General features: G+C 54.8%; 1 protein-coding gene across 7 annotated transcripts in view; it reads left to right on the top strand.

The window, feature by feature from the left end:
• The window catches only part of PNPLA6 (patatin like phospholipase domain containing 6), a 34,529-nt gene that overhangs the window by 8,275 nt on the left and 13,264 nt on the right, over positions 1-12,990 (top strand). For 6 of the 7 annotated variants that reach the window (XM_016192443.2, XM_060181621.1, XM_016192439.2 and 3 more), the window contains 13 exons: positions 215-343; positions 1,321-1,401; positions 1,509-1,632; positions 2,146-2,229; positions 3,347-3,456; positions 3,549-3,716; positions 5,545-5,622; positions 7,304-7,509; positions 8,244-8,375; positions 8,462-8,585; positions 10,365-10,478; positions 10,785-10,860; positions 12,786-12,926. In XM_016192443.2, coding sequence (XP_016047929.2) covers positions 215-343; positions 1,321-1,401; positions 1,509-1,632; positions 2,146-2,229; positions 3,347-3,456; positions 3,549-3,716; positions 5,545-5,622; positions 7,304-7,509; positions 8,244-8,375; positions 8,462-8,585; positions 10,365-10,478; positions 10,785-10,860; positions 12,786-12,926 — 1,567 coding nt within the window. The remainder of the gene's footprint in view (positions 1-214; positions 344-1,320; positions 1,402-1,508; positions 1,633-2,145; positions 2,230-3,346; positions 3,457-3,548; positions 3,717-5,544; positions 5,623-7,303; positions 7,510-8,243; positions 8,376-8,461; positions 8,586-10,364; positions 10,479-10,784; positions 10,861-12,785; positions 12,927-12,990) is intronic. The other variant, XM_060181620.1, reaches the window with a different exon arrangement.

Below are 12,990 nucleotides of genomic sequence, written 5' to 3'. Positions count from 1 at the left end.
AAAAGAGAAAAGAGAGCCAGGTGTATTGCACTGCCGGGTTTAGAACTCAGGACCTCTCACCTTCAAATCCTGCCCTCTACTGGCTGAGCCACCTCCCAGATGCCCCAGTCTCTGAAGGGATTGGCTTCCAGGAGGGTTGGGAGGAAGGAGGGCCAGAGAGGAGATTCCAGAAGCCCGGACCCTGACTCCCTGCCCCCCTTCACCCCCACCCCAGGGACACCAGCATCCGCAGCGCACTGTGTCTGCCAGGGCAGCCCGCGACTCCACCGTCCTGCGGCTGCCGGTGGAGGCCTTCTCGGCGGTCTTCACCAAGTATCCCGAGAGCTTAGTCCGGGTCGTGCAGGTCAGCAAGGGTCTCTGCACCCCGGTACCTCCCTTCTGCCATCCCTCGGGGCTGAACAGTTAACTTGGGGCCTCTCACCTGCTTCTCCTCTTCCAAGACTCCCCTCTTTTTTGAATTCCGGGATGGGTCCAACTTTTCTCTGATGCCCAAGAACCAGCTCTTTATCTGGGCTGCCCTGGCCCCACTTCTTATCAGGACACGCCCCCTCTCCTGGCCACACCCACAACCACACCTTAGCCACGCCCTTCAGAGACACGCCCCCTTATGGCCACGCCCATATAGGGAGTACCTCTCCGGGCTACTCCCGTGGTGGTTGTGGCCATATCCACTTAAGGCCCACCCCTTCCGGGATTCCCTATCCTGTTATGGCCACGCCCCTTCCAGGATTCTCTGCTGGGGACAAGATTCTCTGCCTTTTTTTTTTTTTAATTAATTTTTTTATTTATTGGATAGAGACCGTCAGAAATCGAGAGGGAAGGGAGGGGTAGAGAGGGTGAAAGAGACACACCTGCAACACTGCTTCACCACTTGCAAAGCTTTCCCCCTACAGGTGGGTTCTGGGGGCTTGAAACTAGCTCCTTGCACACTGTAACATGTGCGCTCAAGCAGGTGCACCACCACCCAGCCCCCCCACCCCTCCCGCCCTCCCGCCCTGTCTTGTCCATGCCCTCAATCCTGCTAGGGAATAAGGGGGCTATCACACTCTCCTGGCCCCGCCCCTTCAAGGACACGCCCCACATGACCTGTCCTGACCACGCCCCTCCAGAGAGACCCTGTTGTTGGGCCACGCCCCCTGAGGCAAGCCTTTCCAGAGCCTCAGTCCAAGTGGCCACGCCCTCCCAGGTTTTCTGGCCTATGGCAGCCACGTTCTTTCAGGCCACGCCCCTCTGGGAAAGGCCCTGGTCCTTGGCCACGCCCACCAGGGTTGGGTCGGGTGGGTCCTCCAAGCCTCCCCGGGTTCTATACCCACCCTGCAGATCATCATGGTGAGGCTGCAGAGGGTCACCTTCCTGGCTCTGCACAACTACCTGGGGCTGACCAACGAGCTCTTCAGCCACGTGAGTTCAGAGAGCAGGCAGTGGGGGGTGTGGGGGCGGGGAGTCATCACATGCCCACCTCCCAGAACACCCCTTAAGTCCTCTCTTTTCCCCTCCCCCCCCTTCAGGAGATCCAGCCTCTGCGCCTCTTCCCTAGCCCGGGTTTGCCAGCCCGCACTAGCCCCGTGCGTGGCTCCAAGCGGGTGATGGGTATCTCGGCCACAGAAGAACCCCCACTGCCTGGACCCGCAGGTACCCGTGCGGATCAGAGGGGAGCTCTCCCCACCTTCTGGGAAAGCCTGGCCTCTATCTCCCCTTAATTATGTTCTCAAGAGGCCTGCTCACTCTGGATGGGAGGAAGGTACCCCTACCCACAGCCCCTTGGTTCCCCACCCTCAAACCCGAACTGGAGACCTCTCCTGGGCGTGTCCCTTCAGACTACATCCAAAGACCATGCCCCATTGGCTGGCTTCACCCTCCCTTGGCCACGCCTCCTCTCCTGGCCACGCCCCTTCATGCTACAGCTAATAACCTGCCTCATTGACTTCGCCCCACCCCCTCTTCAGGCCACGCCCCTTCTCGACACAGCCCCCTAGCCCCACCCTGCCACCTGACTGCGCCCTCTCAATACCCCAGCCAATAGCTGCTTTTCACTATCTGGCCACGCCCTCTTCTGCCTCCCAAACATTCCCACCTCCTGGTATGGCCCCGCCTCCTGGGTGGTTGAGGGCGGGGCTGGAACCTGAGTGTCCTCTCTCCTCCCAGGGGACCCTGTGAAGCCCACCTCCCTGGATGCCCCCTCTGCCCCCCTGTTGAGTCGCTGCATCTCCATGCCTGTAGACATATCAGGTTTGGGGGCGCTGGGTCGGGAGTTGCTGGGGTTTCTGGCTTTGGAGTTCAAAAGTGGTCAGTTTTAATTGATAGTTTCTTTTCTTTTATCTCAGTATCTCAGTTCTTATTTTTTTTTAATATTTTCTTTTTCATATTGTATTTATTGGATAGAAGCAGAGAGAAATTGAGAGGGAAAGGAAGCTAGAGAGAGACAGAGAGACACCTGCAGTCCTGCTTCACTACTGAGCTTCCCCCTTGCAGATGGGAGAGGCTTTGAACCCAGGTCCTTGCACTCTGCGACATGTATGCTCAACCATGTGCGACACCGCCTGGCCCCCAGTTATATTATTTTATTTATTTATTTACTTATTTTTACTAGAGCCCTGCTCAGCTTCAGCTGATGGTGATGCTGGGGACTGAACCCAGAACCTCAGAGCCTCAGACATGAGTCTTTTGCAGAACCATGACACTGCCTCCTCTCTGTCTTTTTATTTATTTATTCCCCTTTGTTGCCCTTGTTGTTTTATTGTTGTTGTTATTGATGTCGTTGTTGGATAGGACAGAGAGAAATGGAGAGAAGGAGAGGAAGACAGAGGGGGAGAGAAAGATAGATACCTGCAGACCTGCTTCACTGCCTGTGAAGCGACTCCCCTGCAGATGGGGAGCCAGGGCTAGAACCGGGATCCTTACGCAGGTCCTTGTGCTTCGCGCCATGTGCACTTAACCCGCTGTGCTACTCCCGCCCCCCCTTTTTTTTCTTATCTGTGAAATGGGAATGCCAACAATTTCTCAGATTTTTTTTAAAATAAAAATTTATTTATTTACTCATAAGCTAGAGACAGAGAAGAACTGAGAAGGGAGCGAGAGATAGAGAGGGAGAGAGACAAAGAGACACCTGCAGCCCCGCTTCACCAATCATGAAGCTTCCCCCCTCACCCCCCGCAGGTGGGAACCGGGATGCTTGAACCTGGGTCCTTGCACACTGTACTGTGTGTAATTAACCAAGTGCACCATCGCCTGGCCCTTCTCTGATTTTTTTTTCTTTTTTTGGGGTGGTGGTGGTGGTGAGGGTGGGTTTGCATTCGAGGACTTGGGATGAGAAGGATTCTCAGGACAATGTCCCCCTTTACCATAGGCCTGCAGGGCGGCCCCCGCTCCGACTTCGACATGGCCTACGAGCGCGGCCGCATCTCCGTGTCGCTGCAGGAAGAGGCCGCAGGGGGATCCCAGGCAGCGCCCACCCGGGTGAGCCCCTGCCTGGTGCCTCTTCCATCACCCAGGCTGGTGGGGCAGGAGCTGGAGTGTCACCTCCTGCCCCTCGCCCTTGTCCCATGCAGACCCCCACTCAGGAGCCCCGGGAGCAGCCAGCAGGTGCCTGTGAGTACAGCTACTGCGAGGACGAGTCAGCCTCGGGGGGCTGCCCCTTTGGGCCCTACCAGGGCCGCCAGACCAGCAGCATCTTCGATGCAGCCAAGCGGGAGCTGGCCAAACTCATGCGGATTGAGGTGAGGTGGGGCCCGCAGAGATTGGCTGTTGGGTGTGGCCAGGAGGGGCGTGGTCGGCATTTTGGGGGGGCCGTGGTCAGCACGCCCACAGGATTGGACCTGGTTGTCGGGTGTGATCAGGCTTCTCGTGGTGCATCCTGTGAGTACCCATTCATTGGGGAAACTGACGATCCTTCCCAGCCGACTGAATCCACATGGATCCCAGTCACTTTCAAAGCCAGCAACAAGCAGCTCCTGACAGCTTTGCTGTTGACTGGCTACGGAAGAAGGGCAAACGCTAGAAGAAGAAGGAGGCTGGGCCAGGGAAGGGGCATGGTCTCATAGAGGGGCTTGGCCACTGGGTGTGGTCGGAAGGGGTGTGGGCATGTGGGGACCAGGAGGGGGAGTGTACTCTAGTGCTGGGACCAGGCTATTGGATGTGGTCAGGAGGGTTTATGGCCAGGTTGGGACTAAGAAGGGGCGTGGCCACACCATGGGGCCTGGCTGTTGGGTGTGTTCAGGCTAGAAATGGGAGGGGACGTGGTAACATGTTGGGGCCAATGAACATTTTTATTGGCTGTGGTCAGGAGGGGGTGTGACTGGTCAGCTGACTAGGGAGGGGTGTGGCCACAAGATGCGGCTTGGTCATTGGGTGTGGCCAGGAGGGGCGTGGCCACAGGATGGGACCTGGCTGTTGGGTGTGATCAGGCTGGGACTGGCTGGGGCGTGGTCACATGACGAGAGCCCCGTTAACTGGGTGTGAGTGGGAGGGGTGTGGCTGGCCTGGGGTGGGGCGTGGTCTCATAAAGGGGCTTGGTCATTGGGTGTGGTGAGAAAGGGGCGTGATCACGTGGGTTGTACTCTAGTGCTGGGTCCAGGCTATTGGATGTGGTCAGGAGGGGCGTGGCCACAAGTAGCAGCTTGGTCATTGGGTGTGGCCAGGAGGGGTGTGGTCAGACCACTCAGCCTGATCATTGGGTGTGATCAGGAGGGGCGTGGCTGGCGTTTGACAGGAGGCGTGGTGGGCGTGGCCACAGGATGGGACCTGGTTGTTGGGTGTGGTCAGGCTGGGACTGGCAGGGGCGTGGTCACATGATGGGTCCGGTTCACTGGGTGTGAGCGGGAGGGGTGTGGCTGGCCTGGGGTGGGGCGTGGTCTCATAAAGGGGCCTGGTCATTGGGTGTGGTCAGAAGGGGCGTGGTCCTGTGGAGACCAGGAGGGGTTTGTACTCTAGTGCTGGGACCAGGTTGTTGGAGGTGGTCAGGAGGGGCCTGGCTGTTGGGTGTGTTCAGGCTGGAAATCGAAGAGGTGGTGGTAACACGTTGGGGCCTGTTCATTGGCTGTGGTCAGGAGGGGGTGTGGACTGGTCGATGACCAGGGAGGGGTGTGGCCACAAAATGCGGCTTGCTCATTGGGTGTGGTCAGAAGGGGCGTGGCCAGGCGGGGAGCAGGAGGGGGCGTGGTCAGGCTGGGCCCAGGAGAGGCTGGGCTGCTTAATGGCAATTGGATGTGGTCTAGAGGGGGCGTGGCTGGGCTGAGGAAGGGGGCATGACCTCGTGATGGAACTTGGTGGTTGGCTGTGGTCAGGAGGGGGCGTGGCCCGTGGTGGACCAGGGGACGTGGCTAAGTGCTGGTGCTGGGACCCGTTCTTTCCACGTGGACCTGTGGCCTAGTCCTGAGAGGGCGTGGTCAAAGGGGCCCTGGCTATTGGGTAAGGTGAGAAGGGGCGTGGTCATGTGGCAGCTAAGCGGGACTGTGGGCTGACCCCCCCCCCAGGGTCAAGGGTCTGGGGTTCCAGGAGGTGGGGCACATCTGGCTCACCCCTGCTCTCAACACCCCTACCCCTCAGGATCTCTCCCTCCTCAACAGCCGGGTCTTGCTGCACCACGCCAAAGCCGGCACCATCATTGCCCGCCAGGGAGACCAGGTGAGGCTGACCTTTGACCTCTGACCCTGTCCTGTGATTCTAGCCCAGCCCACACTGGACCCCTACCAGTTCTCACCCCTCCCGGAGCCGCAGCTTGCCCTGGGTGTTTCGGTGACTTCTGCCTCTCCTCTCCTCTCCTCTTCCCTCCCCTCCCCTCCCCTCCCCTCCCCTCCCCTCCCCTCCCCTCCCCTCCCCTCCCCTCTATACTGACTTAATGATAAACAAGCCCGTAGGAGAAGAAGAGCACAATTCCACACAATTCCCACCACCAATGTTCCGTATCTCATTCCCTCCATTGGAAGCTTCCCTATTCTTTTTTAGATTTTATTTTCCCTTTTCTTGCCCTTTTTAAAATTGTTGTTGTAGTTATTATTGTTGTTATCGATGTCGTTGTAGTTGGATAGGACAGAGAGAAATGGAGAGAGGAGGGGAAGACAGAGAGGGGGAGAGAAAGACAGACACCGCCTGTGAAGCGACTCCCCTGCAGGTGGGGAGCCGGGGGCTCGAACCGGGATCCTTACGCTGATCCTTGCACTTTGCGCCACCTGCGCTTAACCTGCCGTGCTACCACCTGACCCCTTCTTTTTCTTTTTTAAAATTGTTCATTATTTTATTTATTGGCCAGAAACAGCCTGAAATCGAGACAGTAGGAGGGACACCTGCAGCCCTGCTTTACCACTTGCAAAGCTTTCCCCCTGCAGTTGGGGACCGGGGCCTTGAACCCGGGTCCTCGTGCATTGTAACATGTGGGGTGGGCTCTACCATGTGATTCTCTCCCTGTCCTTTTTGCTGACAGAAGGTACCCCAGGGCCAGGGCAGCCCCTGCAGAAAGGCCCACAACCCAGAAAGAGGTTATGCAAAGGGAAAGGTCTTGTAAAACTCATGGATTTGGGGGGGGGTGCCTTCGGGACCAGGCTCCGTCAGGGCAGCATCTCTGAGGAAGTGACCCTCGATCTCTCTCCCATCCCCCCCCACTAAGGAGGACGGAAGGGTGTCGGGGTTCACTGTAGCAAGGGACAAAGAGAACATTCTAGATAGAGCGAGGGAGCTTGTGCAAAAGCTCTTTGATAAAGACAATTGAGCATTTACCAAAAAGCCAGTCTCCCTCCCTCTCTCTTCCTCTCTCTCTCTTATCTCTTTGATAAGGACACAGTTAAGAGTGCACCACTACCCAGCCCCTCTCTCTCTCTCTCTCTGTTCCTTTTTTTTTTCCCTTGTTGTTTATCGTTGTTGTTGTTATTATTGTTGTTCTTTCTGTCATCGTTGTTGGGTAGGACAGAGAGAAATGGAGAGAGGAGGGGAAGACAGAGAGAGGGGGGAGAGAAAGACAGACACCTGCAGACCTGCTTCATCGCCTGTGAGGCGACTCCCCTGCAGGTGGGGAGCCGGGGGCTCGAACCGGGATCCTTACTTACGCTGGTCCTCGCGCTTTGCACCACCTGCCCTTAACCTGCAGCGCTACCACCCGGCCCCCCTCTTTTCCTGTCTTTCTTTTTCTCTCTCTCTCTGATAAACAAAGACACAGTTGACAGCCATGGCCTTCCTCCTTCCCTCCCTCCTTCACTCACTCCTTACTTCCTTCTTTCCTTCCTTCATCTTTCTGGGGGATTGAACTGAGCAAAGCCCGGAAAACCGGGGTGCCGCCTCATGCCTACACCTGCCCCCTGTCCCCCACCTGCAGGACGTGAGCCTCCACTTCGTGCTGTGGGGCTGTCTGCACGTCTACCAGCGTATGATTGACAAGGCCGAGGACGTGTGCTTGTTCGTGGCGCAGCCCGGGGAGCTGGTGGGGCAGCTGGCGGTGCTCACAGGGGAACCCCTTATCTTCACCCTGCGGGCACAGCGTGACTGCACCTTCTTACGCATCTCCAAGTCTGACTTCTACGAGTACGATTTGTGGGAGGTTGCAGGGGTGCAGGTGGAGGGTGGTGGTGGTGGTAGTGGCCTGGGATCCCAGATGCAACTTCCAAGGGGCAGCTTGGAGCCCTCCTACCTCACTTCCCAGCCACCTCTTACCCACCCTATTATTCTATTCCTTTTTTCTTTTTAAACATATATATATATATATAATTTTTATTTTATTTTATTTATTTCCTTTTGTTGCCCTTGTTTTTTTTTATTGCAATTATTATTTTTGTTGTTCTTGATGTCATCATTGTTGGATAGGACAGAGAGAAATGGAGAGAGGAGGGGAAGACAGAGAGGGGAGAGAGAAAGATAGACACCTGCAGACCTGCTTCACCGCTTGTGAAGCAACTCCCCTGCAGGTGGGGAGCCCAGGGCTCGAGCCAGGATCCCTACGCGGGTTTTGGCACTTTGTTCCACCTGCGCTTAATCCGCTACACGACTCTCCGACTCCCTATGTATATTTATTTTCCCTTTTGTTGCCCTAGTTATTTTTTTTATTGTTGTAGATATTATTGTTGTTATTGATGTGGTCGTAGTTGGATAGGACAGAGAGAAATGGAGAGAGGAGGGGAAGACAGAGAGAGGGAGAGAAAGACAGATACCTGCAGACCTGCTTCACTGCCTGTGAAGCGACTTCCCTGCAGGTGGGGAGGCGGGGGGGGGGCTCAACCCCGCTCTTCTAAAGCCCACCTCTCTGCACCCCTGCACCGCAGGATCATGCGTGCCCAGCCGAGTGTGGTGCTGAGTGCCGCCCACACGGTGGCCGCCCGGATGTCACCTTTTGTGCGCCAGATGGACTTCGCCATCGACTGGACGTCAGTGGAAGCCGGCCGAGCCCTGTACAGGTACAGCCCCTGCAGCCCCTGGACCTGCCCCCCCCCCAGCCACCACCCCGATCTCCCCCCCTCCCCACCGCACCCTCTGTTCTCAGGCAGGGCGACCGCTCAGACTGCACCTATATCGTCCTGAACGGGCGACTGCGGAGTGTCATTCAGAGAGGCAGTGGCAAGAAGGAGCTGGTCGGGGAATATGGCCGCGGAGACCTTGTGGGCGTGGTGAGACATCCCCTCTCTTTTGTCTCTCTGTCTCTATCCAAAATAAATACAAACAACAACAACAACAAAAATAGGGTGGTGGCAGATAGCACAATGGTTATGCAGAGAGACTCAAGGCCTGAGGTTCCGAAGTCCCAGGTTCACATTCTGGTAAAGAAAAAAAGAAAGGGAGTCGGGCTGTAGCGCAGTGGGTTAAGAGCACGTGGCGCAAAGCGCAAGGACCAGCAGAAGAATCCCAGTACGAGCTCCTGGCTCCCCACCTGCAGGGGAGTCATTTCACAGGCGGTGAAGCAGGTCTGCAGGTGTCTGTCTTTCTCTCCTCCTCTCTGTCATCCCCTCCTCTCTCCATTTCTCTCTGTCCTATCCAACAACGACGACATCAACAACAATAGCTACAACAACAATAAAAAACAACAAGGGCAACAAAATGGAAATAAATAATTTTTTTTAAAAAAGGGAGAGGGTCAGGGTAGGGGGTAGCGCATTGGGTTGAACACGTGTGTCACAGTGCACAAGGACTCGAGTTCAAGCCCCTGGTCCTCACCTGCAGGGGGAAAAGCTTGATGAGTGATGAAGCAGGGCTGCAGGTGTCTCTTGGTCTCTCTCCCCCTCTATCCCTTCTCAATTTCTGGCTGTCTGTATCCAATAAGTAAAGGTAACATATTTTTTTAAAAATTTAAAAATTGGGGACTCAGGTGGTAGCATAGTGGGTTAAGTGCAAGTGGCACAAAGCACAAGGACCAGCGTAAGGATCCTGGTTTGAGCCCCCGGCTCCCCACCTGCAGGGGAGTCACTTCACAGGCGGTGAAGCAGGTCTGTAGGTGTCTGTCTTTCTGTCCCCCTCTCTGTCTTTCCCTCCTCTCTCCATTTCTCTCTGTCTTATCCAACAACAACAACAATAACTACAACAACAATAAAAACAAGGGCACCAAAAAGGAAATAAATAAATAAATATTTAAAAATTTAAATGAGGCCAGGCAGTGACGCACCTGGTTAAACACACATGCTCCAATATGCAGGGACCCAAGTTCGAGACCCTGGTCTCCACCTGTAGCTGCAAAGCTTTGCAAATGGTGAAGCAGGGCTGCAGGTGTCTCTGTCTTTCTCCCTCCCTGTCACCTCCTCCCCTCTCAATTTCTGGTTGTCTTTTTTTTTTAATTAAAAAAAAATTATTATCTTTATTTATTACATAGAGACAGCCAGATATCAAGCGGGAGGGGGTGATAGAGAGGAAGAGAGACAGAGAGACACTCGCAACCCTGCTTCACCACTTGTAAAACTTTCCCCCTGCAGGTGGGGATCGGGAACTCGAACCCAGGTCCTTTGCGCTTTATAATACATGCACTCAACCAGGTGCGAAACCACCTGGCCTCCTGTTTTTTTTTTTTTTTAAATCACCAGAGCGCTAATCAGCTCTGGTTTATGATAGATGGCACAGGGGAATTGAAGCTGAAGCTACAGAGGCTCAGGCCTGAGAGTCTCATTGTATAACCACTATGCTATCTATCCCTGCCCGCTGTCACTATCCAATTAATAAAGATGAAGAATTTCAATAACAATGAAAAACATAATAACTAGGAAGGATCAAAGGAGTGGGAGGGGGGCTTCCACCCGCTTCCCTGTTCACCCCTCGCCGCCGCTCCCCAGAGCCATCCTAGGAAGCGAGACCCCCGTGGGGTTGAGGGGGTCTTCCCCTTCCCTATCTGGAGACACCTCCCCCCCTCCGCAGGCTTCCCTCCATTGGGTCTTTGCAGCCCTGAACATGCACGGTTCCCCCAGGTGGAGGCGCTGACTCACCAGTCGCGGGCCACCACGGTGCACGCAGTGCGGGACACGGAGCTGGCCAAGCTCCCCGAGGGGACCTTGGGTCACATCAAACGCCGGTACCCCCAGGTGCGGCCCTGCGGGGAGGGGCGGGGCCTCGATTGGTGGGCGTGGTCTTGGTGCGTGTGGCCCCATCGGGTGGGCGTGGCCTGTGGATGGGGCCCAATGGGAGGAGGCAAAGTCTGCGGGTGAGAGCGTGGCTTTTTTGGGGGGTGGGGGACACACACCTGCAGAATAGTGGTGATGGTGATAGGGTACTTGGAAATAGGGGACCCAGGCACCCCTGGGGGAGAGGGTAGGGAAGAAAAATAGGGGGGGTGCGCATCGTTGGTCCTCAGTGTCAGTGGGCCACTTCCTTCCCCTCCAACTCCCCAGGTCGTGACCCGTCTCATCCACCTGCTGAGCCAGAAAATCCTGGGGGATTTGCAGCAACTCCCGGGACCTTTCCCAGGTGGGCACCTGTGGGCCGCGGGGGATGCTGGGGGATGTAGTCCAATGAAGGGCGTAGACCAGAGCATGCTGGGAAATGGAGTCCAAACCTGGAACTTCCTGGGGCATGCTGGGAGATGAAATTCCGGGTCTGGAGTCTTCAGTCTTTAACCGAGGGCACGCGGGGGGGGTGTGTGGGGGGGGTCGTGGGTCTCAAGAGCCCAGGCATAGAGTCATGAGAGCCGAGCTGGATGCTGGGTGACAATACTAAAAGCGAGAATCTCGGCCCAGAGCAAGTTGGGAGATGGAGTCGAGGTTTGAGGCCCAGGGCATTCTGGGAAGTTTCTAGCTATTGCTTCCCTTCCCGGTGCTTCCTGGGAGTTGTAGTTTTCTCGAAGTAGGAGGCTCCTTTTTTTTTATATTTTTATTGCCACCAGGGTTCTCTGGGGCTCGGTGCTAGAACTCGCTGATGCCATTTGTTTTTCTAAGAAATTGAGAGGGAAAGGGGAGATAGGGAGACACCTGCAGACAGCTCAGGAAGCATCTTCTCTGCAGGTGGGGACCAGGGGTTCGAACCCCAGACCTTGTGCATAGTGATATGTGCACTTAGTGCATAGTGATATGTGCACTTAACCGAGTGAGCCATCACCAGCCTGGTTTCTTTTCTTTTTTTTTTTTTTAATGATTAGTTTTATTGTATATAAGAGAGTCTCCTCCCCCCACCTTTCATTTTTCTTCATATAAAGACAAAGAGATGGGCCAGACAGTGTCTCTGATTAAGTGCACAGGACCTGGATTCAAGCCCCTGGTCTCTACCTACAGGGGGAAAGCTTCGCGAGTATTGAAGCAGGGCTGCAGATGTCTCTGTCTCTCTCCATCTCTATCACCCCCTTCTCTCTTAATTTCTGTCTCTAGTCAATCATTAATAATAACAAAGGAGAGAAAAAGGGGAAATCATGAGGAAGAGAGGAAGAGAGAAAGACACCTGCCCCACTGCTTTACTGCTTGTGAATCTTCCCCCTTGCAAGTAGGGACTGGGGGCTTGAACCCTGGCCCTTGTGTCTGGTAACGTGTGTGTGTGTGTGTGTGTGTGTGTGTATTTAACTGAGAGCACCACACCTGGGTCCCTAAGTTTTTATTTTAGCCAGAACACTGGCATATTGTAGTGTTGAAGTTTTTTGTTTGTTTTGTTTTGTTTTTCCAGAGCACTGCTCAGCTCTGGCTTATGGTGGTGCAGGGGGTTGAACCTGGGATTTCGGAGCCTCAGGCATGAGAGTCTGTTTGCAGAACCATGATGCTATCTACCCCTGCCAGTATTTTTTTTTAAATATGTATTTACTTACTTTTGCTCCCAAGGTTATCAGTGGGGCTCTCTTTCGCATAAATCAATCTTAGAAAGAGGGGCCAGGTGGTGCCACAGCTGGTTGAGCGCACACATTACAGTACGCAAGGACCCAGGTTCAAACCCTTGGCCCTCACCTGCAGGGGGAAAGCTTCAAGAGTAGCTGCAGGTGTCTCTCTGTCTCTTTTACTTCTCTGTCTCCCCTTCCCTCTCAATTTCTATCTGTCTCTATTCAAGAAATAAATAAGAAAGCTTCTTTTTAGATTTTTTAATTATCTTTATTCATTTATTGGATAGAGACAGCCAGTAACCGAGAGGAAAGGGGGTGATAGACACCTGCAACACTGCTTTATCAGTTGCAAAGCTAAGAAAGCTTTCCCCTTAAAATAAATAAATAAAATAAATAAAAAGAGTAAGAAGAAAGCAAGATAACTAGGTATCAATCTCTTAGCAAAACCTGGGGTAATTCCACAGGCTTCACCATGGCCTTACTCCCCTTGCTTGGGGGGGGGGGGACGGGGGGGGGACCCCGGAGACACTGGTTCTGAGGAAGAGACCCAATTCCCTGGATACAGGACTGCAGGCAGCCTCTTCTGTTTCCGCAGGTTCGGGGCTGGGCGTCCCCCCTCATGCAGAGCTCACCAACCCGGCCAGCAACCTGTCCACGGTGGCAGTGCTGCCTGTGTGCACGGAGGTGCCCATGGTGGCCTTCACCTTGGAGCTGCAGCACGCGCTGCAGGCCATTGGTCAGTCCGGCGGCTGGGCGGAGCCACACCTAGTGGGTGGAGCCGTTGCTGGTTGGGAATGAGT

This window comes from Erinaceus europaeus, chromosome 23 (assembly GCF_950295315.1).
Source record: "Erinaceus europaeus chromosome 23, mEriEur2.1, whole genome shotgun sequence".
Lineage (NCBI taxonomy): Eukaryota > Metazoa > Chordata > Mammalia > Eulipotyphla > Erinaceidae > Erinaceus > Erinaceus europaeus.
Note: the sequence above shows the minus strand (reverse complement) of the source record. Positions and strands in the feature narration are given on the sequence as shown.